The sequence below is a fragment of the Pituophis catenifer genome, unplaced genomic scaffold (assembly GCF_029215685.1).
Source record: "Pituophis catenifer annectens isolate HBS135680 unplaced genomic scaffold, rPitCat1.0.hap2 SCAF_10, whole genome shotgun sequence".
In the NCBI taxonomy this organism is placed as follows: domain Eukaryota; kingdom Metazoa; phylum Chordata; class Lepidosauria; order Squamata; family Colubridae; genus Pituophis; species Pituophis catenifer.
Genome location: NW_027256890.1, coordinates 17,748,767 through 17,776,528, shown reverse-complemented (window position 1 = coordinate 17,776,528; position 27,762 = coordinate 17,748,767). Strand labels below are relative to the sequence as shown.

Sequence of the window (27,762 nt, the reverse complement as noted above, 5' to 3'; positions counted from 1 at the left end):
ATCATCCTGCTTTGCTCTACAGCAGAGGTCCCCAAACTTGGCAGCTTTAAGACTTGTGAACTTCAACTCCCAGAATTCTATGCTGGCTGGAGAATTCTGGGAGTTGAAGCCCACAAGTCTTAAAGCTGCCAAGTTTGGGGACTCCTGCTCTACAGCTTTCCAGCAAGAGATTTTTGGCAGGATTCGAAAAGCGGGGGGATGGAGGGGTGCTTTGCCTATGAAGCCCACCGTCCATAGTGTTTTTTTCCTGGCCGGGCTGTCCCCACCTCCTCCTCTTCTGCCTCATCAAAGGAGTAGGTGGGTGGAAGAGCAACCGAAAGAGGTGCTGCCCCACATTTCTCAGCCAAAGAGCACTGAAGGGAACTCCCCCCATTGGCCCTCGTCTTAAAAGGGTTTAAAAGTCAAGAGAGGAGGGATCCCTTCCATTAAGGATCCAGAAGTAGAGTTTAGACCAGGGATAAGACACGTGGGCTTCAACTCCCAGAATTCCCCAGCCAGCCACGGACATCCTTATTTTAGACTAAAGAAACACCAAGATGCCAATGTTTTCCTTCACCACAAAAGCCTGACCTCCATTCTAAATTTTCATCCAAGATTTCGGCAAACCCCTTCCCTAGAGAGTTAAGGGGGGGGGGACAATCGAGGGATGGAGACCTTGCAATACTCTTGACCTCTTAACCATCTTCCCAAACAAGCTGCTGACACGCATAAACTGTTCTTAGGGGATCGATTCGGGCTAAAATCAAATCCACAAGGAAGCCGGGACTCTCCCACCCAGATGGGAGAACCACGCAAGTTGGCAAGGGCAGCCGTGTATAATGGGAGTCGGAGTGCTCCAGATCGAAGAAGGAAGGGTTATGTTAACCAGGAGCAATTTAGAGCTGCCCTCTACCTGTGTGAGTCTCCCCCGAAGGGGCAGAGGAAGGCAGGCAGGCCAATCAACCTAAACCCAGCTGCCCTTTTCTCCCCTTGGGAGGGATCGGGAGTCCTGCGGGTGTCAAAACTGAGTGACCAGATTATGTCCCCCCCCCCCACTTCCAGCAAACGTCCCCTCTGACCCTCCACAAGTAAAGGCGGACGTGACACAGCCCAGGTAAACAGCCCAGCCCAAGAAGGCACCTGGGGAAAAGGAAAACAGCAATTAAACCTTCCAAAGCAAACAAGCCAGGTTTACATTGAAAACACCGAGGGGGGCCTGGCCGAGCCCGGCTAAGAAAACACAGCCCTTGGAGGAAGAGAGCTCAGAGCTCTGAGGCTTTTGGGGGGAGCCTGTCCCTCAGCAGAGGATCTCGATGGGACACTTCAGGCTCCCTAGGAAAGCACCCACACCCCCGCAAGCTCCGAATTTGCTCGTTTGCTTTTGAGCTGAGGGGTGGGTCTGTTGGGAAACAGGCTTCGGCCACGGGACGGGCCCAGCCCCGACTGCAAACAAACCCAACCGTTCGGCCCCCTCTTCCCACAATGCTCTGGGGCTCCTCCCCCCTCCCCGCCATTCCCACGCTTTGCAATGATCTCAACCTTTGGAAATGCAAAGGAACGTCCAGTTCACGCTGGGTTCCTCCCCTTCCCTCCCCCCTCCCCCCCTCGATTTGGGAGCGGTTGGACGGGAAGGCCTCTTTCACCCCCCCATGGCCGAGGAGGGAATGACACGGCCAGCAAGCCCCCTTCACACAACCCGTGGCCGGGCCTCCTTCGTAGATTTGTGGACATGGCTCAGTTACAAGCTTGGCGTGGGGTTTTTTGTTTTTTTTTGCCGCTCAATTCCTGACCTTCCTGCCTTGGGCAGAATATTTCCACGGGACAAAAGATGAGTGGACTTCAACTCCCAGAATTCCTCAGCCTGGGGAGTTCTGGGAGTTGAAGTCCATACATTTTCAATGTGAGAGACACCACATTAAGAGGCAGGCGTCGATAATAAAACAGAAGCAGATATTTTAATGACAGAAATCAGCAAAACGCAACCGCTTGGTTCATACACCGGGCTACACCACCATCTAACTGGGACTTGCCGATTTAGCTAAGAGTGTAAACCTGGGTTCACGCGACCCGCTAAGCCTCCAAGCCACATTCAGCTAACTACAGCGGTTCGCACGAACGGCCTAAGTGAAAAGCAACCCAGTAAACCAGGTTAACGGGATCGGCAACCCGCAAAGAGGCCACACACCAGACATCGGACTCCTGGGCTGAAACAAGGGTTACTTTATTGTTAAAAGGTTTGTCACTCCAATGTTCACACCTGGCTCTTTTCCCTTTCTTTGTCGCAGCCCACCCCCCCGGAATTGCTGGTCGCCAAAAGCCAGAGAACACAATTCCCTCCCCCCCCCATTTTTTTTATTTTTAGAAGCAGCTTTGAAGCACCCAGCCGGTCTGCAGGAAGGACAAAGAGGGGAGCAGTGGGGGGCACCCGTGATTTGGAAGTTTGGAGAGAGAGAAAGAGAGAGAGAGAACGTTCATACTTGGGGGGGGGGTGTTTTTTTCCATTTTTTTTTTTTTTTTAGAAAAAAGCAAGCACCAGAAGATAAGGATGAAGACAATGTAAAAAAATTATATATATATATATATATTTATATATATATATATTTATATATATATGACTCGGGTCTATTTACAGTATGGCTGGGACAGAGGGCAGGCTCGGTGGGCGAGGCTCTACAGCTTCAGGGGTCTCGAAGCACCACAGGATAAATAGGGGGAAACAACAGACCCTACTTCTGGCCAGTACTAAGCCATCTAGTAAAGCCAGGATGATGGAGGACATTCCACCAGGCAGCAGCTGGGCCGATGCACCCACGGACGCGTCTCCTGGGGCTCCATGAACTGCCCAGCAGGAAAGGGGTGGGGGCTGGTCGGGGGGGCGCCCTCCCGTGTCAAGATGTTGGGACCCACCAAGTGCTGCTGCAGAGAGGGGACACACTCAATTCCAAAATCCAGGGTTTTGTTCTCTTTCGGAAGCAAAGCGAAGAACACAGACGGAGGACAGAGAGTGGGAAGGGCGGTGGGCTCTTGGGAGAGCCCCCTCGAGAGAGAGCTCCCAGCATTTCAAAGGGTGGGGGACTCTTGAGCGAGGGACCCTGCTTTCCTTGGGCTGCCAAGAGGATCCTACTTAACGTTTTATCGATCGATTGATTCATTCATTTGTTCCTTCGGTTTCTGGAGCCGCCTATCTTAATAACTCTGGACAGCTCCCAATTCAAAGTTGTTAAGTTTCTCTACTTATTCTATTGATCAAAGGGAATTAGAATAATCATCTGTTGGAATCATCCTTAAATTAGGGATGTCCAACCTTGGCCACTTTTAAGATGTGTGTGGACTTCAACTCCCAGAATTCTGCAGCTGGCTAGGGAATTCTGGGAGTTGAAGTCCACACGCCTTTAAGTGGCTGAAGTTGGACAGCCTTGCTTAGAATACTCTTCTCTCTAAGACGGGAAAAAGAGGTTGCCCCATCGTGAATTAAGGCGGGACGTTTCACTAGGCCGAACATCCGGTCATCCCCAGCACCGTCAATTCAGAATTCAGGGCCGTCAGACGCTTCCTGCCTTGACCTCTCATCCACTGGCCATCCCCTGCCTCTAAGACTCCCAAGGGCTGAGTTTTCGAGAGGGGCGTGGGCCAGGCGTCCATCCTTGAGACAAGACCAGCCCCGCCTTGGCCAATACCGCAGTGCTGGGCTCAGCCGTTGGCAGGGAAGCGTGAGCAGGGCCCACCCAGCTCCTGGCCGACGCCAGACAAACGCATGATCCATTCCCAAGACAATCCCATAAGAACTCTTTTTCCCGCCTAAGAGGATTTTACGCCAATCTGCAAACAGCAGAGGGGAAGGGGAAACCCTTCAGTCCAGCTGGGTGCCTCGACTTGAGGTATGGGACGTCTTCTCTGACTCACTGCCTGGTTCCTATCAGCCGGGGGTGGGGGGGGTTCAGAGCCTCTGCAGATACAGGGGAGGTTGGACAGTCGGCATCGGACAAGATTCCCCGGGAAAACCTAAGTTTGGAAAACTTTTTGCCCCTAAGCTCCAAGCCTTGCAAAAGGGCTTCTCCAAGACCTTTAAAGAGCCCAACTCTCCCTCAACCAGCTTTCTAGAAGTAAAAACACAAGAGTGGTTGAGATTCTGCCTGCAAAGCCTTCTTCCCTCGAGATGAGGAGGCTTATGGGCGTTTCGGATCACTGTACGTGGTTGTCGTTGTACATGGGTCTCGTTGTCCTAAATGTATGGAGCAGTTTCCCGGAAGTGTAAAGACACGGCTGCTTTAACTCTGCACCTGCCCTCTTTTGGGCTTTTCTTGGCAGCCTTCCTGGCCCCTCCAAGCTGGCGATGAAGGATTAATGGACAGGACAGAGCGTTGGCGATCTAAAGCAAAGCGAGTTTCAGGGCCCCACCCCCACCCACCCCCCGAGAATCCATGCTGCACAGCCTGCCCGCCCACAGTGGCGAGAAAACACACACCAGAACGGCACACAAGTCCATGTCTCGGCTTCTGGCTTTGATTACTACAAAGAGATCCGCCACAGTGTAGGTTCTGTGGGTCCCAGCTCTAGGGTACAGCAGAGTTCAGTTCAGTCTGACAACTGGGGTGGGGGGGAAACGCAACCCAATTCCCCAAACCCCCAAATGGGGAAAAAAAAATAGAGAAAGAGAGAGAGGGAGAGAGAGAGAGAGAAAGAGAGAAATTCCATCAGGAGAGCAGGTTACCCTGCCAGCTTGCTGGTGACGAGGGACGATTTTCTCTGGGGCAGATCCTGGGGGGTGGGGATGTGGTCGCCGGTCACCAGGTTCTTGTCGGTACCCGCCGTTGGCAGCTGCTTGTTCTTGATTTTGGCTTTGGCCATGTTGTAATCTCCAGAGTCGAAGTACTTTTGCTGGGGAAGAAAAGCAGGGATGAGATTTGGGGTCCCAAAGGGTGGAGAGAAGCCGCAGGTGAACGGCAGGCCCTGTTCTGTCCTCCAAGGGAAATAGAAGCCGTTGAAAAGGGAGGATTTGGAACCGTTGCTTTGCACAAGGTAGGCCCGTCTAGATGCCGACCTCTCGTCCCTTCCTGCTGCCCCTTCCACCAAATAACAGCTGCAGCCACCAATTCCTCCGAATGGGCCCTGCCTCCAATTGCTGGCCTATTGTTTCCTTGGGTTGGGGAATTCTGGGAGTTAAAGTCCACAAGACTTAAAAAGTGTCCAACCAACCTAGCCACTGATTAGCACTCTCCCCTCTGCCCCCCCACCTTGGGCCACGGAGGGAACTGGTCTGGTTACATTCAGGCTAAAATATGGGAAGGACTTTGCCAGAAAACAGCAGAAACTCCAGGGAAGTTTCCAGCCGATTCCTTTCAAACAGAGGTTTTCCCACTGGGTGGGAATCCTGCAAGCAGACACCAAGGGTCTTAGCAAGACACGCTTCTAGCCAGGCTTCCCCCCCCCCCCCCGATGCCCCACAAGCAAAGGCAGCAGCCATCCATCCGCTCTATCAACTGCCACCCATCCGGGCTTCGGTTTATCGCCATTAGACATAGCAGCTGCTGAGTTTTCGCTTCCTGCCACCCTGATTTCCCTACGGCGCTCCTTCTTTCCAGGAGAGGGTCTCTGGGGGCTCACTTACCCCTTTCTGCAGCCTCTTCATTAAGAAGTCAGAACCCCCCGGCTTCTGAAGTCCTATGTTGGGATATTTGGCTTTTAATTTGGCCTCCTCTTCTTTCTCAGGGATGCCCGTTTCCTTCTCCTGCGTATCCTGAAAGAAAGCACAGCACCCAAAAATCATCATCATCATCATCAAGAACAGCCATTAAGCCCTGCAGGGACAGAAAATGCTTCATGTATCAAAAGAGCCATCCCCGAGCTCTTTGAAGGGACTTCGAAACACAACACTAAAGAATAAAGCTTTTGCAAAATTCCTAATATCTGCCTCAGTGCTTTGAACCGTCCGTGACTTTCACCCATTAATCCACCCCTGTTTCTTCTATGTTCTGGGTGCACCAGACCTTCCTCTTCCTGGGCCAGCTAGATATTTCTAGAATGCTGATGAACAGGAACCGAAGGCGAAGAATAAATAACTGGATGGGGGGGTGGGGGGAGAGAAAGACTGTCACACTTTTCAAACTCTTATCTGAGAGCCAAGCCTACATTCCTGAACTTTCCTCCACCCCTAGAAGAATTTATCTTTTCTTTAAGCCATGCCAACTCCTGCCTCACTTAAGATAACACTGGAAAAGATTGTGCTGATCTCAGTCAATCCATCTTTTATGACGGTCACAGACCAGCAAATAAAAAAACAATTTATTAAACAACATTAAAACAATAGCTTAGAAAACAAAAGGCAGAGTAATATATTCGGATTGGGTTGGGCTGGTCTCAAAGGAACTCCCGTATCAGAGGGCAGCATAAGGACACCCCTATATGTTGAAGGCTCACAACCCTGTCATCTTCAGGCTCTTCTTTAGTTTAGTTTAGTTTATGGGTGTGTTGCGAGGTTGGAGCTGTCGTCAGCAGCAGCAAACATAGAAAAGCGACAGCTCCGACCTCGCAACACACCCATAGCTTCTAAACTAAACAAGAGCCTGAAGATGACAGGGTTGTGAGCCTGTCGAAATGTTGCTAGAAAGAAAAACTTTTAAGATACTGGTAGGATTTTTGCTAAGGTTTTAAAGGACCTTGCAGAGTGCTCTGTAAGGATTTTTGGAAGATTTTAAGCTGGGATTTTAACCAGAATTTTAAACATTTTAACTAACTTATTTAACATGACGTGGGAAAACACCCGAGATTTTAATTTTTTGCATATATATATATACATATATATATATATACACACATATATATGTGTAGTTAATATCTCGGGTTTCTTTCCATGTAATTGTAAACATATCCTTAAAAGGGTAGTAGCAACGTTTCGACGAAATCACATTCGTCATCTTCTGGCTGAAGTTCTCGGTTTGGTGCTTATGGGCAAACTGATATATATATATATTGAGCTTAATATAGATATAGATATATTAAACTCAAGATTCCTTTCATTACAATAGCTGGAACTCATCCTGGTATTATTTTCAGATGCTCACTCCTTAAATTGTCATCTTTGCTGCCGCCAAGCCGGATGCCCTGTAGGTTATTCTTGCTTGAAACCGAACCCTGCCCGTCCCTGCCAGGTTGAGCTTTGCAAGGATGCCAGCCCCTGGCTCTTTATTTGGAGCGGCTTGATGGGCCACATCAGGTGCAACGTCTCTTCGCTTGAACTGGAGGCCTTTGGGGCAGGGAGTTCAGCCGAGCACAAAGGGAAGCAGGCAAGGGTGACTGCTAGGGAGGCTCTCGCCCAACCCACCCACCCCACCCTGGCACCAGGTGCCCACCTGCTACCTACAGCCGGCAGCTTCCTGCCACGGAAGCTTAAACAATTCACCCCAGTGGAACGGCTGCCCTCCAGAAGTTGTCATTGGAGGTTTTCAAGAAGAGACTGGACAGCCCTTTGTGTCTGCAACGCTCTTGGGCCTCCTGCCTGAGCAGGGGGCTGGACTAGATAACCTCCAAGGTCCCTTCCAAACTCTGCTGGGATCAAATCACCCAGCAGGGCCCATCATCCCCTGCCTGGGAAGAGGATGGGGGGTGTAGTCCTTCCGCAAGACGACAGACTCAGCATTCCGCTTTCCAGAGGCGGCTCGGCTCGCTCGACACGCAACGGGCCTCGTTCAAACGCGCAGAGCCGGCTTCCCACGCGTGACTTTCCCTAGCGAGTGTATTCACCATAAAGATGCGCTGGCAAGAGGGGGAGCCGTTTCAAACCGGAAGTTCATGCTGCGGGTAGCCGCGCTCGCTCCTCTCTATGGTCCCCCACGGGCCCGAACGCCGGAGAGCACGCCGACCAATCAGCCCCGGGGCATTCCTCGGATTCAGCCAATCAGGGGACAGCTCGGTGCCGAGTGGCGGAGCGGCAGACCAATCCGCGCTGCCCGTTCTGCACACTTCCCCCCCCCCCACACCAGCGCTGCTCGGCCCCTCCCCGCCCTCACCTGTTTCTCGACGCCGGTCTCGTCGGGACGGCTGTCACTGCCGCCACGCGTGTCCGACATGGCGAGGCGCGAGGAGCCGAGCCGGGCGGCCCGAGGAAGGCGAGGGTAGAAGCGCTGGGGCCAGGCACGGCCGGCGCCCTCTTTCCCGCTCGCCTGCCCCTGTCAGCGGAGAGCCAAAATGGCCGCCGCCTCCTCCGCCCCCTCGCTTCATTATTCCCCGCCCACAGGGAGGAGCCGTGAGCCCCGCAGCGAATCACCGGGCGAGCTCCGGGAGGCGGGCGTTATCTCGGCCGACCAATCGGGCCCTCGGTTTCCAATGTAGTGATTGACAGGCGGGGAAAGGCGGCAAAAAGATTCGAATTAGACGGGCACCGCCCTTAGCCAATAGGAATTGCAGAAGGCGGGGCGAAGAGCCTTATTGAGCCGGAGTCAATCAAAAAATCCCCCATTGGCCCCGGCGCGGTGCCCCTGAGCATGGACAGAGCGCTCCACCCACTTGCTCCAAAATGCATCCCCCTGAGCATGAACAGATTGCCTCTGCAATCCCCAAAGCACGTGCAGAGGGCTTCCCTCCTCCTTTCCCCCCCCCAGCAGATGCAAATTTTAACAAGAAGCCCCCCCCGAGCCCCCCTCTTCGCCCCGGTCCCCACGAGGGTCGTCGTCTCCCCCCCCCGCGACCACCCGCCCAAAAGCGCTGCCGAAGCCCCAAACTTCGGCTGCAGTCCCGGGATGGGCCACCAGAGGGCGCCCGGCCGCTTCCAGACTGGTCCAGGCGCAGGAAAAGCGGCGGAGATGCTGGCCGGGGGCGCTGCGCGGAGCCCGGATAAGGCCGGCAGGTGCAGGAGGGATGCACGGGGCTCCGGAGGGCTCAGCCTTGGCCGCCCCTTCCCAGCTGCCCCAACTGGCCCAGTTAGAACAGAATGAATGAATGAAAGAGCCGGAAGGGACCTTGGAGGTCTTCTAGTCCAGCCCCCTGCTGACCCACCCCGGTCTCTTCTGGGGGTTGCAAAGGCTCCAAGGCAAGAGGGACGGCCGAGGCCACAACAATGGCATTTCAGTCCCAAAGTCCCCAGGGGGCAACCAGAAACTGCCTTTGGCTTTTGCGTGTGCCCCAGACCACCACCACCCCCCATCACTTCCGGCATCATTTGCAAGCATCCAGGATCAAAAAACCATCTCACTTATTTTCCCTCTGGTCACAAACCGATTGATCCCGCCAGTTCACGAGCCAGACCTGTGCTCTCCCTGTGGCTGTGGCTGATGGGACATGGCGTGACTTCGGTTGGCCTAGGGACAGGGACAGGGAAAGTGGTAAGCCCCCTGCGTGGCCCCACCCCTTCATCTGCATAGCCACGCCTCCTGCTCTTCCACCTGGCCAACGTGCCAGGGCTGGCCGCCTCCCTCCCTTCTCCAAGACCTGGGCCAGGTTCAGGATGCCGTTGTGGGGGGGAGGAAGGCCAGGGGGGAGGCGAATGCATAGCTGCTGCTTTAAGAGAGGAGCCCCTCTCGGCCTTCTCCCCCCCTGCCCCCATTTCCCCCATACCCGGCGGGGATCAGCCATGCGCCGCCTCCCCGAAAGGGTGGGCCAGGGCTGGAAAATGGCAGGGCGCATTGATCGGTGTCTGTCAGCTTCTCCGGCACAATGGCTGAGCCTCATGTCCAGACACCGCACCACCGCACAGATCAATGGGGAACATCAATACCGCCGGAATTGCGTGGCCGCTATGGCAACCGGGAAGAGGAAAATAGCGGCGGGCTGGGGGCTTCCAAGTTCTGGTCTGGGGGGCAGCCGGGCTCGATCCACCCTCCCTCCCCGCTGGGAAGGCCAAACTGAATGCAAGATCCCCCGTTTATTTATTGGGGGGGGTTAGTGTCTTTCCTTAGTTGTCACCCCTTTCTTACTGGACGATCCGGGGGGGGCTAATCTTGCATTGGGGGGCTTGCTGACTTCAGGGGCCAGAAGCAATAAGATTATCCTGGTGGTTTTATACCTCCAAAGGTAAATTTCACCCCCATCACCCCAGTGCCCAAAGGTTTGGGGTTTTAGCTGGAAATACATCTCTGCCAACAAAAGAACAAAAATGGCATGGTTTAAAACTTGTCTCCGCACTTCAGTGAAACCTCCCTGGCCAGGATCTATACATATATATATATATATATACACATATACCCTGTTTTCCCGAAAATAAGACATCCCCTGATAATAAGCCCAATCGGGCTTTTGAGTGTGTGTGCTTTATCTTTCTTTTATCTTTTATTTGATTTGTATACCGCCCTACTCCCGAAGGACTCAGGGCGGTGAACAGCCAACAATAAAATACATAAATACACAAAATTTAAAAACCCGATAAAATCAAATTAAACTTTTTGGCCCAGACAAATTAAAATACCCCAATAATTTAATTTAGTGCTAGAATAAGTCTCGCCTCAAAAATAAGCCCTCCCCGAAAATATTTAAACACAGAGCTGGAAATCAGGTAAGATGGCAAGAGGAGCCCCATCTTGCCCCACGCGCCCCAAAATAATAAGACCTCCCCAAAAATAAGGCCAACAAAATATAAGACAGGGTCTTATATGGAGAAAAAAAGGCCCATTTGGTAGCTGGATGTGCGTTTCCCCCCCACCCCTCAAGAAATGACTTTCGAAATATTTCTGGGACCGAAACCTCCCATCTGCGGCTGCCCACAGCTCTGTCCGTCCCCGTTTCTTTCCCTCCCCACAAGAGGCCGGAGACCGACACGTTTTAAAATAGATTGAGGGGCCGAATAAAAACTGTCAAGCCGTTTAAGCTGCTTGGGGCCGAGTCGGTGGGTAGATTTACTCGAAATGGCTTTGAAAAATCAATAGGACTGCAAGGAAGGAAGGAAGGAGAAGAGGACTGAAGCCCCCTCTTTCTCTCTTCTGACCCTCCCGCCTTTGGCTCTCCAAAACTATGAGGCTCAGGGACCAACTGATTCTGGCTTGGGATTCCCCCCACCCACCCCGATCTTCAGTGATCTTGATGATCTCAAGCAAGGAAACGTTGGGGAATCCCTTGAAAGGTTTTATGAAGCCATTTCCAGTCTCTCCTCTTTTTGCACTTTCCTGGCGGCATCCATCTTGAAGTTTGCTGATAACAAGCCAGGAATCAAGGTTTGAAAGGAAGAGAAAATGAAGATGAGGACAAGATGGGTGCCAAAGCTTTTACCGTTAGGCTGATTGACCCTTCTCCCCTCATATTAAACAAGCTGGTGTTAAATTCTGATTAAATTAAGGAGACGCGAGGAAAAAGGCCTGAGTGACCAGCTATTTTTCTCTCTGCCCCAGCCTACCTAGCAGGGCTGTTGTTGAGGGCATTAGAAGTCCCTTCTTGAAGGAAAGGCCCCTCAACTTCCCACCTGCCCACCAACTCCCATCTGAGGAGATTTGGCAGCATTCGTTGGGCTAACATAAAAGTTTAAAAGCCAAAATCCGACCGGCATCCTTGTGCACATCGGACCCTCCTGCTTTCTCCCCGCAAAGGTGTGTTTGCGTGTGCGAGAGAGAGAGAGAGAGAGAAAGGACTCCATGTTGCAGTGCGTGCCACATGGGCGAATCTCCCGCCCGGCTTATTGATTGGGGCTGCATTGATCTGCTGGAAAGGGCTGGGGGGGGGAGGAGAAGAGAAGGGGGGAGAGGAAAATCAATAGCCACGCGGCAATATGTTTCTCTGCTCCCTGGGATGCGCTCGCTCGCGCGGCTGTGCCACATTTTTGGAGCCGTTTTTTTTTAATTTGCCGGGAGGACAAAGTGAGTGTGTAACGCGTAGGAGCCTGTGCCACGTTCGATTGTGGGTTTGAGGGGCTGTTTTTTTTTTTGCAACCAGTGGCATCCAAGGGACAGGCAGCTGGCCTCGTATCAGCGCCGGGGAAGACCGACACAGCCTGGCGGCGTCACGCTTTAGCCGGACTCTCCGCCACCGAGGTGCCCCCTCCAGGACTGGCATCGCAGAGGCTCCTTCAGAGGTGAGTCTGGGGGACCCATGCTCCTTTCCCTTGGCAGCGGCTGGGCCATCATCAGTAGTCCAGGCCATCCTGGGCACGGCCAGGAGAGGGCGCCCTTCCTGGTGCAAGGCAGAACGCTTCCTATGCTTTCTCTGGTCCAATCTGGCAGGTTTACGGATCCAACTCGGCTCCAAAAGCAGACGAGATGGGCAGCAGCACACACATCTCGCCCATAAAAATAATAAAACAAAGAGTTCAAAAAGTAATATTTTAATAAAAATAAAGGGGTCCCCGCCTTGCAGACATCCGAGGGCCGGTGGTTAACCTACGCAGAGGGCGAGAGATGCTGCCTGCAAGATTTTAAACAACTTAGCATCCAGGGCACAACCAGTACAGACAATCTGGAGCTGGTGTGTTTGTGTGTCTGTGGTTGCGAGTTGTGGCCTCTTTAGAAACCCTTCCCACTTCTGGGCGTTGCCCGCGGTGAGGCATTGGGCACTGTCAGCATCCGGGCCAGAAGCTGCCGGTTTTGCAAATGAATTAAGAAAAAAATTTAGTTGTGTTTAATCCATAGCCAAAAAGGAAATTTCCCTGTTTTTGCAGCTAAGCTGGCTGGGGAATTCTGGGAGTTAAAGTCCGTCAGGTTTAACGTTGCCAAGGTTGGAGACCCCTGGGGTAAGAGATAGAAATCCTTCTTAGGCCCCTTTTGTCTGAAGGGGCCACTCAGGGGCCCCTCCCACTCCCCCACCAGGTTGCAAGAGAGGATGCTGGGAGTTGTAGTCCCAAATATCTGGACCGGGGCCCCGGCTCAACCCATCTCCCTTAAACTCTCCATAGGCACCGATCGGTTGATTGATTGCCATCTGCTCATCTTCTCCAATAGCAACCGGCCCAAAGGGCATTGCAAGCCTTCCCGACTCGCAGAACGCCGGTCGCAAAGCGTGCTGTTGTGAAACCCGGAAAAGATGCATCTTAGGGCGCCGCCGAAGTTTTCCCCGATGCAAACCTTAAATACCTAAAAACTTGCTTGTTCTTCTTTATCTTCTACTTGCAATCAAGGGGGGGGGGGGGAGGGAGAGAAATCCCAGGATTTTATTTTATTTTATTTTTTATTTTTTTATTTATTTTTAAGCAGTGGGAAGAGAGGGGGGGCTCAAAAGCAGGAGCGAAGGGGGCTTCTCCACAGATCAGAGGCCTCTTCGTCTCCAAGCCCTCCGCCTTCTTCCTACCCCCCCCCCACCGCCCCCCACACACCTCCGCTGCCAACACCCCATCATCTGCAAGCCGAGGTTTCCATGGTTACGCCTGATGTATTGGGCTATTGATCAGCGCAGCCGAAGTCGGCTGTCCGCGCAGCGTCCTGCTGCAATTCCTCCTCTCTAACCATAGGCCTAAATCAATAGCAGACTCTGTTTATTCCGGATGAGTATTCTGTGGCCTTCTTCTTCTCTTTTAGTGCGGCTCTCTTCTCCACTTCCCCCTCCCTACTCCGTCCCCCCCCCGTCCTTCCCCCCCCCCAGTCCTCCTGGCGGGGCATCGGTTACGGAGGGGTCATCGCAGGAACAACCCAAAGGGCAGGGAAGTCAGGGCACATTTTTAAATAATAATAATAATTATTATTATTAACTTGCTCCATTTTGCAGCCAAAGTCGGCAGCAGCCGTTGAGTGCCGGGAGAGGTTTTCAAGTTCCTAGTCCCTAGGAAAGTGGATATGCCAAGGAAAAGAGGGCAGAAGAGCCTGCCCAGCAGAACCTTACCCGTAGTTACAGCGGCACTGAAAAAAGGGGATTTAGGTCTGTTTTTCACTCTTACGACCCTTGCAGCATTCATGGGGTCAAAATTCAGACGCCCGGCAGCTGGTTCATACTTATGACGGTAGCTGTGTGCCGCGTGATCCCCTTGGGCGACCTTCTGACGTGCAAAGTCAAGGGCGGGGGTCGGGGGAAAGCCGGATTCGCTTCAACCGCCTTGGGACTAACTGATCAACTGCAGTGATTCACTTAACCCCCGTGGCAAGGAAGGTCGTAAAAGGGAGCAAAACTCATTTAGCAAACGTCTCGCTTAAGGACATAAATTTTGGGCTCGCTTGCGATCGTTTTAAGTCGAGGACTACCTGTAAATTGCCTTTGGCCCCGTGAGCAAAAATCTAACGGCAGAAGGGAGGATTCTGTGTTTTTTTGTGGAGGGAAGAAAAGGGGTGCAGCCAGGGCTCCCCCAACCTCCTTGGGCACAGATGCGCTGCCCTGCCTCTCTGACCCTTTTCTGGCCGGATTGTAATTAGCCCCTCGGCCAGTCCCTGAGGCCTGGATGGGAACCGCTGATCTTTAACCTCTTGGGCAGCCCTGGAGGTCACTCTGCGGATCGATCCGGGCGCCTTAAAGGCACAGAATTCCCTCCTCGCCTGCTGGGGAGGCTTCTTTTTTTTGCAGAAACAAAATATCCTGATTTTTTTGAAGGCCCAGTTTCCTTGACCACAGAAACTGGACTCCGGCATTATCGGGAAAAGAACTATTTGCCCCCTGCAAATCTTCAGCCCCTGGTAACTCTTGGAATGATGGAAAAACCTGGAGGAGGTTAAGAATTAAAAAACGTGGAGTTTTCTTCTCCGTTTCCTCTTTGTTTTCTCTCCCCACTCCCCCACCCCAAGAACCTTCTTCCAGCTGTTCCCATCGCCCTGGAAGCTTTCAAGAAGAGACTGGACAGCCATCTCTCAGAAATGGTATAGGGGGGTGGACTAGATGACCCACAAGGTCCCTTCCGACTCTTGTTATTCTATACTATTCCTCCTGCCTTGCTTGCCACACACCAATTCACCATCGGGCTTCCCCAAAGATCAGGAAACCCCAAACAGCCACCACCGCTGGCCCATCCTAGTCACTTCGAACCAGCCGAAGGAAACAGTCGTGCAAATATTTTAAAAAATAAAAAAATCGGGGGGGGGGGGAGAGGCAGCCGTGGGAAAACAACCCCCCACCCCCAGAAACCAGGAGGAGAAATGGCCAAGGAGACCCTCTTTGCAAAGCCAGCTTCTGGGATGAGGGGCTGAGATCTGACCCCTTGGAAAATGGAGGGCGAAAGACGGTTTGGGGGGGGGGGGGTTTGCAGGAATGGGCTGACCTGCGTGTGTCATCGTCCCCCTCCCCATCTTCCCGGCCGCCAGAGAGGAGGAAGATGGAGAGCTGACGGAGAGAGGCGCATAGATCACTCCTGCAAAAGCATCGATCAGACTTCAAGGGGCTGCATTTTTAAAAAAGATACCCAAGAAATGCGCCACGGAAGACCAGCTCCACAGCCTCGGACAAACTCGCCTTCTCCTCCTTCCCCTCTTCAAACTCCAAATAAATCCCGAAGAGCAGACCCAGCCTGCCCGAAAAGAAACATTTCCCACCAGCAGGATAAGCCACGGCCACGAATAAACTACGATCGCTTGGACTATTAAACCCACATGTGGAATAAACCCCACATACAAATCCCAGGAGTGGCAAAATCACATTTTCCGCCAGGCCAAAGCTCAGCAAATCCTCCATGCTGGGCTGCCATGCAGATTCTCTACGCGGCCGGCCTTGTGGAGTAGAGCTGTGGCAACAGGGACTAGCCCCTTGAGTGTTTCGCTGGATGACAAAAGATCTCAAGGCGGCTTTGAGAGTGAGGGGGGAGGAAAGAAATGTCAACGAGGAGAAAACCTAGCAAAAACAGACCCCAGAGTGGATAGAAAGACACCAGAAAGAGTCTGCAGAGGCTCCAGGTTCGAACGCCCAAGAGAGGATTTTAAAGGAGGAGAAACTACATTTCACTCCTATGGCTCAAATCTCGGTCTCCACCTGGCCCACAAACGCTCCAGCTCAAAGGCCGCCGTCTTCAAAACACCTGCGACCACAGGCCCACTCCGCAAGGCCATTGTGGCTCAGAGAGAGACCCCGGCGGCTGGCCCGTCTGGATGGCCTCTGGTGCTCCTCTGCAGCAAAACCTCCCCACCTCCACGGGAGCCCAACCGAGAGAACCCGAAAGCCAGTCCCCCCCCCCCACACACACACACGACTGATATGGAAATGGGCCCGTGGCTTCTGCTGTCCATTTATTATCTTTGCAATCGATAGGGCCGGTCCTCGGAGCCGGCCGGGGTCAGATGTGGTTGCCTTGGCTACCGCAGCATCGCAGGCCAGCTGGTTGGGCAGCACGCGGGAGAAAGAGAGGTCACTCCAACGGGGATTTTGGGGGAGAAGAGAGAGGCCAGGCAGTGGTGGGTGCGTGGAAAGTGGGGGGGTCCGGGAACAGCCCGGGAAAGTCTGCAGAACGAGAAGGGTCAGAAGAGGCAATATCGGGCTAACATCTGGCCGAGGGATCCAGAAGTTGAGGAAAGGAAAAGGAGAGGATGAGGAGGGCTGACAATGCTTGCAAAAAACAGCCCAGCTGTTAGGATGTTGCAGCTGGCACAGATGGAACCGGGCATGGCTACCCCGATTGCAATTTTTTTTTAAAATATTTATTTATTTATTTGTCGAGTACGTATTAGATAATATATATAGTATAAGCATGAATTGAATATATAAAATGAATACAATTAAAGGAAACATTAGGACAGAGATGGAAGACCTCTTAGGAATGGGGTGAGGTCAACAGTAGACAGTCTAAGGTTAAAGTTTTGGGGGGTTTGGGGAAGTAACCACAGAGTCAGGTAGTGCATTCCAGGCGTTGACCACTCTGTTGCTGAAGTCGTATTTTCTGCAATTGAGTTTGGAGCAGTTTACCTTAAGTTTGTATCTATTGTGTGCTGGTGTATTGTTGTGGTTGAAGCTGAAGTAGTCATTGATAGGTAGGACGTTGTAGCAGATGATTTTATGAGCTACGCTTAGATTAGACCGAAAGCTGTGTAGTTCTAAGTTGTCTAAGCCCCAAGATTTCAAGTCTGGTGGCGTAAGGTATTTTGTTACGAGTAGAGGAGTGGAGGACTCTTCTTGTGAAATATTTCTAGACACGTTCAATTGTATTAACGTCCGATATGCAGTGCGGACTCCAGACAGATGAGCTGTATTCAAGAATTGGTCTAGCAAAGGTTTTGTATGCTCTGGTTAGTAGTGTGATATTACCGGAGACGAAGCTACGCAAAATTAGGTTTACAACTCTTAATGCCTTTTTGGCGATGTTGTTACAGTTAATTAATTAATCCCCCTCCCACCTGCTTTCCTTTCCCATTTCCTTTGCCCTCTTCTGGGGTGGGAAACGGGAGCCCACCCACCCCCACCCCCGGAGAGGCAGGGGCAGGCTTCGAAGGCTATTCAAAAGCAGAGGGTGAAATAGGTGGGGGGGGTCACGCAACCCCTTGAGTAGTCCTGGGAAGGGAGATAAATTTGGAGTGGATGACTGGCAAAGGAAGCTGGGGGATGATCTGTTGGGAGAGGGGCAGGATGACTAGATAACTTTCCTCCCTAAGAAGGATGGAGGGACCCCAATAGAGTGAGCTTGGGGTGTCCTGAGGGAGGATAAGGCCTTTTAGGGGGGTTAACCCCATTTTTGGGGGGGGCGAGAGCTTCTTTTAAGCAGGAGGGCAAATACAAGAGAACTTGGTGCATGCTCATCACAAATTCCAGACTCTCCTGAGACCAAAATGCACTCAGTTCTTAAACTGAAACTAGGAATAGGAATAGGAATAGGAATAGGAATAGGAATAGGAATAGGAATAGGAATAGGAATAGGAATAGGAATAGGAATAGGAATAGGAATAGGAATAGGAATAGGAAAAGGAAAAGAGTAGGGCCCACCATTTCTGGAGGCGAGCTGTTCCACTGATTGTCCTATGTCAACCGTACGACAACCAATATGAATGTAGGGAAAAAATACCTCAGCGAAAAGCAAAATAAAGGAAGAGGCCCGTTTGCGTGTCAGCATCAGAGCGAGGCTTCTGGAGACCCCCAGGCTGAACGGGACCACCACTCCTCCGGTGGGCTCTGCAAATGTGTCCCTCCAGGAGAAGGGCATTGAAATTGAACCGTGCTCTCCGTCACTGAATTTCAGGAGCAGAAAAGGGAAAAAGAGAGAGAGGGAGAGAGAAGGAGAGGCGCGATGAATCTAAGTTTCCACTCTGGAAATGCTCATATCTGGTTTAGGGAATAATTAAATTGCATTGTCAAATGAACTGATCAGGGGGATTTGTTTTCATTAGCCGATCACCAGGCGAAGGGAGGGAAACGCAGACGATTTCCCAGGGCCGGAGAGGAAGAGACGGGGGGGCCGAGACCCCGACTCTCTTGACTGAATCTATTAATTAGGAAGCTTCCCATTAATAGGCCAGCTACGAGGCCCACATGGACTAGACCGGGGGGGGGGCTGGAGGACTGCATGGAGCACATGGAGCAGCCCCCTCTGGGTCCCCCCCCTTAAGCTAACCTGGAGAAAAATTAGGAGGAATTAACCACTTTATTTCACTATTTGCGTGTATGCATGTGTCGCTTTAAACGTAACTCTAGGGAAGTTCTGTACAGAGGTGGTCCTGAACTTATAACTGTTTATTTAGCGGCTGTTGGAAGGCCCTGGAATAAGTGACAGGGGTCCTCACACTTATGACCGTCGCGGCCTCGTGATTAAAATTCAGGCACTAGGCAAACAGCATCTGTCTCTGACAATTGCAGCTTCATCTTCCCAGCTCTGAGAAGCAAACTGAAAGAGGCGAGCTGTTTAAGGACCGCACAGCGGCGGTGATTCACTTAGCAACCGCCTGGCTTAGCCACAGACATCGTGGTCGCTGAGTCGAGGACTACCTATGTAGGCAGCATCTAGTAAGAAAACGGCTTCAGGGTCGAAGACTTCCATGCCCGTCTATGCCAGCTGGGGATGATGGGAAGAGGGTGGATGAAAGAAGCCACGGAGAAATTTCTTTCAAGAAGAGACTGGACGGCCATTGGTCAGAAATGGTGTAGGGTCTCCTGCTTGAGCAGGGGGTTGGACTAGATGACCTCCAAGGTCCCTCCCAACTCTGTTCCTCTGAAAACGTGCAGCCAGGGAGAGCGAAGGTCTCTTGAAGTGAGCTTTTTCGTTCTTCATCCTCCGGAGTAAAGGATGGCTTGTTGGTCTTCAAAGGCCTTGCGTGGGGACAGGACTGAGGGGGCACCGGGAGGAAATGGCGGTGGGGAAAAACAGGATTTCAGCCTCTGCATCGCTCTTCTCATCATCCTTTCCTCACCGAATTTCGTTTCAACTTAACCAACTTTTAGCAAATGAGGTATCCATAAAAGGAGATTCTCAGGCAGGGAATTGGCCTGGAAAACACCTCCATCCTTGAGGCCGGAATGCGTGAACCCCACAAAGTTTCCGATCCAGAGGTCAAGACAAGATCAAGAATGCCAGCAGAAATGCCCGTTTTCCACCAGCCACGGGTGCTGCAGGCCCTGAAAATGGATTTAGGTATGTCCACCCTGACTCAAAAACGCAATTCTTAACTCTTAACGGTACCTTTGGAAATTCTGAGCTGGGATTCACGCCCGGCTTAATTCGGCAGCTTTAACCTCTCTGGCTTTCCAAGCTCAGGAAGGGTTGAGAGGCCTTCAGACAATGAAGTCTCCAAACCTCCATCCAGGGCTCATAAAATATGGGAAATGCATCTCATTGATTTCCTTTGATGTTTTATTTCGACAGCCATGCGGGCGTCTTGGGTAGTCTCTTCCCTAACCAAAGACAGGCCGGACACGAGGTATATTTTACACTCAATTTCCTTAATTTCCTGGCGGTTTCAATCCCTTCAGATTGAAGGTTAATTGGTGTGTGTGGGGGGGGGGGTGAGAAGAAACCCTGACTGATTTGAGAACTGATTTTGATTTGGGGAGATTTTCTTTCTGCCTCCTGCCTCTCAGGCAGCTCGAATCTAAAATTAGAGAATAATTGCTGCATTCTGCATCCAGCCGTCGATATAGTGGGGGCCAACTTAATCTGTTTCGAAAGGCAGAAAGAGAGGTCTCCTCATTCCCCGCAACGAATAATAAACCTTTGCAGAAGCTTCTCCGTCAAGCGGACTTCCAAAAAGAAGAGCCAGCTTCCTAACATTAAAAGTATCATTTAGCGACCAATCAGTATTTAAAATTACCACTTTGATTTTTTCCAAACGGCAGAGAAAACATAACCTCCAAAGAGATTAAAATCCCTCTTTTTTTTCCCCCAGAATTTTTCTTAGGAGCATGGAACCTTGGGCCCTGGAACAAAACACGAACCAAAAAAAAAAAATATTCATTTTAGTATCGGAATAAAGGTAATTTCTTTCTAGGCACCCAATCTGTTTTAAACTTTCTTCTTCATCCTCAATCTTTTTTCCTCAAAACGGGGATCAGGGTCATATTTTTAGCGTTCGTGGCCGTGGCTCAGAGGGGATCAGGAAGGGTGACAATCTTTGATATTTGTTTTGATAAAAAGCAGGTTATGATTGAAGGTGGGAGATTGCAGGAAAGGGGCCTTTTCTGAAACATTTGCAGTTTCTTAGTTCTTGATACCCCACATTTGAATTTGGTGTTTTCAAGTGGGAAAATCAGACTGTGTTGCATGGGGATAGAGAATTCTGGAATCTTGTGTGATTTTATTAGCTTGCTTTGGATGTGTGTTTCAATATTTGGCATCTGTCAGATTTCTTTCATGCTTTGTTCCTTAATAGAGATAACAGCCACCTTAGGAAGATTTTAACTCCTGGTCTAAGGAGAATTAAAATAACAGAATAATGCACCCAGACTGATTTATTTTGTTTTCAAAAAAACCTCAAGTGCTAATATATTGTTTCTCCTGCGGTTTGTTAAATAAATAGAGTCTGTTTCTTGCACACACAGTAATATCCATGTTTCTGAGCCCAATCAAAGGGGTGGGGGGGATGCAGGGGTGTTTTCAGCATGATGGTGAAAGGAAAGGAGTGTTTAGAAATCTCTCCAATATGGATTCTTGTGGACAAGGATGAGGGTTCTTTTTATATAGCGATCAATAAAGAGAAAGACGGATCAATAAAGGAAAACAGAAGCTATGGGGGGGGGGTTTGAAGGGAGATGGAAAGGCTTGCTTGCCGGTTAATCAAAGTATTTTTTTAAAAAAAATTTAAAGCAAGTTGCATTTTTAAAAGGCCCATCTGACTCCTCCTTTCCGCGCAACAATTAGAAAAATTATTCCTAATAATACTCCCATGTTTTGATCGCTGCCTGTTCATGCATTATACATACTTACTCTGAAGTAAATTTTATAAATTCATTCTCCAGCTCTGGGTTTAAGATTATAATTTAGTTTCCCCCTCTGAGCCCTGATCTTTACAAATAAAATAAAAGAAATTGAGCGCATGGAGTCTGCCAGATATTTGTGTGCATGCGTTGTTGTTGTTTTTTTTTAAAAAAACCAAATGCAGTAGAATAAATTCAACCTGGCTTTGGGTTTTATAAGGCCTGGTCTCACACACAAACACACACATGTATACACCTACCCACAAACACACGCCTCTCGCTACCATAAATAATAAACCCCAGCTTGCAATGTCAGCTGAGATAGAAAGAAAAATAATAATAATAATAATAATAATAAAAAAAAAGATGGGATTTTTTTTACAGGTCCAGAATGACAAGTCCACAAAATTTATGGCTTCACTAAAAGGTCTTGGAACCACAGAAATCTCGGGGTGCTTGGGGGAGGCTGGAAATAAGAAGGGGGGAAAAAAAAGAAGGAAAAAAAATAATCCCTAAGATTGAGTCCAAATATCTCAATTGCAGCCAAAACTGGAGAACAAAAAAAAAATGTTTTTTGGGGGGCTGCAGGCAGCAAAAAAAAATAAAGACTACAGATGCAAAGGTACAAATTATTCATCCAGGTATATTTAAATGCAAAAGCATTCAAATAATCATCAGAGTTTCCCTTTTTCTCACTTCTTTTCTTCCCACTCTCCCAGCCCCCCCCCCCTTTTCCACCTGTCAAGCAGTGGCAAATACAGGAATTTAATTCAATTTCGCCCTCTTCCGCTTCCCTTTATCTGTAAAGTAAACTTCATTGGGGGCAGCCTCCTGGGAATGCTTTAAATAACCTTAATCAAGTTTAAAAAATTTCTCCCTCTCTCCCCTTCGCCCACCCGGGTTGCGGCGGCGGCTGTGTATGCGCGGGGGGTGTGCAGCGTGCATTTTATAACCCCCCCCCTTAGAGTCCTCCAAAGGTTAAAGGGGCGGAGGAGGGGGGGCTCGTGAAAAAATCCCTCCTGCGCGTCCCCGCCTGCCCGTGATTTTGCTTTCCGTTTTCCTAATGCAATGGACCCGCGGGGAGGCAGGGGGGTGGGGGGGGTGGAATTCAGGAAAAGGAAGGGACAACTTTGGAGAAGGCAGCATCGGGCCCCAAATTGGGGTTGCAATGAAGGCAGGGTGCCAGCAATGTGCCATACAAGTTGCCCCCCCTCCCTCTTTGAGCGAGAGAGAGGAAGGAAGGAAGGAAGGAAGGAAGGAAGGAAGGAAGGAAGGAAGGAAGGAAGGAAGGAAGGAAGGAAAAGGAGAGGAAGAAAAGGAAGAGAGGAAAGGAGGGAGGGAGGAAGGGAAGGATGGAAGGAAAAGGAGGGAAGGAGGGAGGAAGGGAAGGAAGGAAAAGGAGAGGGAGGAAGAAAAGTAAGAGAGGGAAGGAAGAAGGGAGGGAGGGAGGAAGGGAAGGATGGAAGGAAAAGGAGGGAGGGAGGGAGGAAAGGAAGGGAGGGAAGGAAGGAAGAAAGGGGCAGTGAGAGAGAGAGAAGGAAAGGGTGAGGGAAGAAAGAAAGAGAAAAAAAGAAAGATCAGATTATTCTAGTGAAAGGGGAAAAGGGAAAGACAAATGCCTGGGGGGGGAGCAGTTTACAGAAGATTTCCCCCCCCGGGGGCTAAATAGCGAAATTCCTCTCCTCCCCCCGGGAATCTAGATGCAAATATTCGGGGGGGGGGGGCTTTGATTCCTGCACCCCCGAAATCGGCTCCCAGATGGGGCTGCTCAGCTCAGCCTGGGTCCCCCTTCCTCTGGCGTCCCCCTCGGGGCAGAGCCTGTGATTGGGGGGGGGGGGGCGGAAGGGCCTTCGGCTTCCAACCTCTTTCCCAGCGGAATGCCGGGGGGGGGGGGGCGGAGAGGGTTGCAAGGGCAGCCGGGACTGTGAAGGCGGCTTTTTCTTGTCCGTGGAAGCGCGCGGGGGGTTTCCTCGGCGGGGGAGACCCTCGGGGGGAGGGAGGGAGGGAGGGAGGGAGGGGGGCGCTCGGCCCTGGGGGCAGCTGCAGGGAAGGAAGGAGGGAACATCCCAAAACGGGCTGGGAGGGCGCGCCACTTTCCGCGCGGAACACTCCGGCCAGGGTGGCACAGCCCCTTCCTCGCCGGCTCTCTTGCGCCTTTTTGCCCGGTTGCCCCCCTCCTCCTCTTCCTCTCCTCTTCCTCCTCTTCTTCCCCCTTCTCTTCTTCCTCCTCCTCCTCTCCTCCTCCTCCTCCTCTTCTTCTTCCTCTTCTTCTTCCTCCTCCTCCTCTCCTCCTCCTCCTCTTCTTCTTCCTCTTCTTCTTCCTCCTCCTCCTCTCCTCCTCCTCCTCTTCTTCTTCCTCTTCTTCTTCCTCCTCCTCCTCCTCTTCCTCCTCCTCCTCCTCCTCCTAGAGACGCTGCCCAAATCAATTCCCACGCTCCTCACCCCCCCCCCTCCCCACTCCCGTCCTCTTCCTCCCCCGCCCGAGTCCCCTTCCCTTCCCTTCCCCACTTCCTGCAAGGCAGGTGGCTTTTTCCGAAGCGCACGAACCGCTCCAGGGTTCAAGCCTCTCCCCCACGGCCGGGAGATAATCCCGGAGCCCGCCCACCCACCCACCCACCCACCCTTCCCGCAGGCATTCCGTTCCTCGGCTCCCTTCTTCACCCTAGCAGCGAGGGGAAGCTGCCCACCTGTTGGCTTCCTGCCTGCCAGGCGCAGCCCAGCCAGATGTAACCACTCTCGCCTTTCCCGCAGGGGTGTGTGTGAAAAATGGGGTTTTTCCAAACAGGCCCTCCCGCTGCCCCCCCTCCCCACGCCCACTCCTCCTCCCCCCCGCATCCCGGGTGGCCAAATGTCCAGACTCCAGCCTGCCCCGCTCCAGGTTGCCCTTCTGCCCTCGAAGTCCCCCACTCTGGGGCTTGAGCCACAAGGGGCGCCCCTTCTCCCTCTCGGGGGGCTCCCCGAATCCCGCCCTGCCCTCCCCCACAATCCAAACTAGGCCCAAGTCTTTCGACGGCGGCGAGGGGGGCAAAATACGGGAATGGGAGCGAGCAAAGAATTCAGAGGAGCAGAGAGCTTTGCCTGCCCGAGCTCAGCTCCATAAGGAAGGGGGGGTCTCTCCTCCCCCTCCCAAACCGGAGGTCTCCCCCGGCAGGACCCCCCATCCGTCCCCTCCCCCCCCTCGTCTCGCCTGCTCTCCCCTGCAAGGCGCCTTTTCGCCTGCGGGACCCCTCCCCAACGGGAGACCTGCTGGGAATGCTACCAGCGCCCTCCTCCCACGCACACACCTTCAAAAACGCAAAATACATATTATTTCTTTATTTCTTTCCGGGGTGTGGAAGGAGCCTTTGGGTGCCAACAAGAGTCCCGCGTTTCCCCCGCCCCAAAGAAAAATTCAGAATTTACACCCAGAGGCAAAACCTTTGTACGCCGCTTAGGCTCCCTTCCGTAAGAGAGACGGCGGCATAAATAGGATAAAATAAAATACATACAGGCAAGAGATTCAGCGAGGCAGATTTAACATCCTCCTGGCCTTTTTCCACGCCTTGTCATTGCCCCTAAATCACCCCACCCGCGCAGAACCAGCAACCCGGGACAATCGGGGGGGGTGGGGGGTCTACTTCGGAGTAAGCCCCAGAGAACATTCCTTTCCCCTTCCCGCATTTATTCTATGTATTTATATCTCACTTTTATTATTATTTTTTTGCAAATCAAGTCACCTTTTCACAAAGAGGTCTGCCAGGGCTCCCCCTGAGCAATGGGGCATTGGAGGGTGGGGCGAGATACCATTTGCACAACTTCATAAGAATGTTGCAAAACAAACTCCCTGGAGTTACAACTAGGCGTGTTTGGGTGGGTGGGAGCCCTTAAATTTTAAAGCCTTTTCTTTGGATACTTTGGAAATGTTTGAGGTTGTCCTGAAGGGGCTTTTTTTTGAGGGGGGGCAGCGAGTGAGGGGAGACATAGCAAGACTCCCAACCAGGAAAATAATATTAACAACCATAAAAAAATAATTTTGCCAGGTGCCGCCTAACCTTAAAATGAAGAAAACCTTGCAGGAATCGAGACGTTTAATCGCTTTTTCTTTACAAGTTCGTTTTCATCTTCCATCCCTGAGAAGGGGGGAAAAAAGAGAGATGACTACCCCATCTTAATAATTTTAATAAATCATAAATCATATTTTTCCCCCACCCCACCCGCAATGGACCCGCAGAAATGAAATAAGGTAAGTTTGAAGGTTGCCTGGTGTTTCATTAGCGGGTCCCTTCACTTTTCTTCCCTAAAGAGGAAAAAGATTAAATTTATATAATGTAATTTCCATGTTGTTAAAAAGAGCCCATCCTCCAGTATTGCATTAAAGGTGTCTTTATTTCCTCACTATGAAAGATGGGCGTGGAGGAAAAAAATCCATATTTCTTAGCCCGCTTTCTAGAATAGAAACAAATCCAGTCTCTGTGTGTTTAAAAAAATCAAAAGTATTTTTTTTTTTTTTTTGCCTTTTAAGGTTAGGAAACATATTGAAATCTATGCAGCCAAAGGTCCACAGTTTCTGCCAAATAGAAAATTGATCAATAAAAGACAATTAATCAACCAAATGGTGTTTTAAACTCCTTCCAAAGGGGGGGGGAGAGAATGTGTGTGTGTGTGTGTGTTTGTGAGTGTGTATGCAGATAAAACAGCCCGCTGATGTGACAAGTGTATTGAGAGACTTATGGGGAAAAATTGAAGGCATTACAAAGTTCCAAATCACAGCCTCTCCCATAATTGTTAAACCAGAATAAGGGAGTACAACAACATTATTCACAAGTTGTTTTAACAGCGTTGTGTGCAAAGTTTGCAGCCACGGAAAAATAAACAAGGGGGAATCATTAGAGTTGCTAGTTAAAACGCAGACAGATTTTCACCATAAGCAGAGATTCTTGGCATCCTTGGCCAAAAACATTTTAAAAAAAAAATCTAGGTCTTCAAAAACTCCTGAATATTTTTAGATGGGTTTTTTAAAACCTTTTTTTATAAAAATGTCTTCTATCTTCGGAGACGCAGTTTACGAAGAGTGGAAATAAGAGAGGGCTTTGTGTGTATGTATTTTTTCTGCGTGAATTTCCTGCAAGTGATCAGTGATAGAAGAACCGAATCTTATTTGAGTCTGGAAGAATGCAGTATATTTAAAAAATACATACAGTCCCTACTTGGGTTGAAGATAACAAATGGAGAATATTTTGGGGGGGAAAGCAAGGTTTATCTTAATGACGTTTAATCCTAGAGAACTACGATATTTTCTTCCATTTCCAGCAGAAAAGTCAGTCTGTTTGCCTAGGAGGGAAGTGCGAAAATATTCTCTAATATGTGGTTCTTTGTTTTAAATGTGCCACAACTGGCAGCATTTTATTTCAGGTTCTGACAATTACAGATCTCTAGCAGAGAAAAAGATGGCTTCTATTATTTATTTTCTATTAAAATTCTACATATTTTAAGAGGGGGACCAAACGGAGCCATTTCAGCACCTAAACAACCGGACAGCGCCTTCGGAAAAAGGGAGAAAAAAACCGATTTTTTTTTCACTGCACTTGAAAAGGATTTGAAGTCTCTCTTTTTTTTTTTCCTCTCCCTCTTCTTGAATTTCCAGCAGATTTCTGCGAAATATTGATTAATTGGCACGGAGGAGGCTGTTGTGAGCCATTCGTGGTCAAAAGATCTCCAAAAGAAAAGCCAACTTGTGTTTAATGATTGCTCGCTCCTGAACGTCCTTTCTAAATTCTGAGTTAATTTAGAATGGAATGGACTTTCTACCTCCAACTTCATTCCCATTTCAGATTGATCCTCCATCTAATTATCATTATTATTATTATTATTATTATTATTATTATTATTATTATTATTACAAAAGGAATCTCCACTTCTGGTCATTCAGATTGCTGTGGAAGCCTCAGCAGTTTCCTTGCACGCAGAGGGTAGTATATATTTAATGAATATTGCAAGAATTGGAATTAGATTTTGGTTCTCTCTGGCCAGAATTCTTCAGTTTCTACCATTCTTGTGCCAAGATGCTTACAAATTAATTAAAAGATGCAGAAGGCAATGGAGGAACAAGAAGGGGGTATAACGTTTCTCTGAATCAGGCTCAAATATTTGGGTTATTTACGGTATATAAAATGCTCTTTCTTTTCTTTTTTTTAATGTCAGGTTATCCCCTATATGTACATACACACAAATACACCGTCTATGGAATCCTTAGAAGGAAATAAATTCATTTAAAAAAAAAATATGCAGTCTTTTGACACAACAAATAGCATCGTGGTAAGCAGACCTAACAGTAATTAAGTGGGCAGTGAGGTGGTGGTACATTAATAATAATAATAAAAAAAAAACCTTGAACATAAAGCTTTGAATGTTGGCCAATATTTTAAGGTAGAGTTTACAGCGTCATAGTGATTTGGGCCTAAATGAGTCTCAAAGCTGAGTACTCTTAACATTTAATACCTCTTTGTCACAAGCTTTTATATATAAATATAAAATTGCAAAGAGGAAGCTGGTTACAAAAATAGCCATGTTTAGACAGAGTGTTGCTTTTCAAGCAGCTAGTCCTCAGTTTTAACTATCAAAAAATGCTGACGCTACCACATCCTGGAGTGATTCCAAATG

The 27,762-nt window shown here is 50.1% G+C and overlaps 3 protein-coding genes across 3 annotated transcripts in view; 1 reads left to right on the top strand and 2 right to left on the bottom strand.

Moving 5' to 3' along the window:
- Positions 1-2,184: 2,184 nt before the first annotated feature.
- Positions 2,185-8,169, bottom strand: ENSA (endosulfine alpha). The gene is made up of 3 exons (XM_070951027.1): positions 7,986-8,169; positions 5,588-5,716; positions 2,185-4,857 (listed from the first exon to the last, which is right to left on the bottom strand). The coding sequence occupies exons 1-3, from the start codon at positions 8,043-8,045 to the stop codon at positions 4,687-4,689; spliced, it is 360 nt and encodes a 119-aa protein (XP_070807128.1). The 5' UTR covers positions 8,046-8,169; the 3' UTR covers positions 2,185-4,686.
- Positions 8,170-8,714: 545 nt separating this feature from the next.
- The window catches only part of LOC139322367 (hepatocyte nuclear factor 6-like), a 33,905-nt gene continuing 14,857 nt past the window's right edge, over positions 8,715-27,762 (top strand). The window contains exons 1-2 of the mRNA XM_070951466.1: positions 8,715-8,821; positions 11,830-11,968. Of these exons, the coding sequence (XP_070807567.1) occupies positions 8,715-8,821; positions 11,830-11,968 (246 nt within the window). The remainder of the gene's footprint in view (positions 8,822-11,829; positions 11,969-27,762) is intronic.
- Positions 24,480-27,762, bottom strand: part of GOLPH3L (golgi phosphoprotein 3 like) — a 31,226-nt gene continuing 27,943 nt past the window's right edge. The window contains exon 7 of the mRNA XM_070951062.1: positions 24,480-25,232. The gene's annotated coding sequence lies outside the window, so the exon portion shown is untranslated. The remainder of the gene's footprint in view (positions 25,233-27,762) is intronic.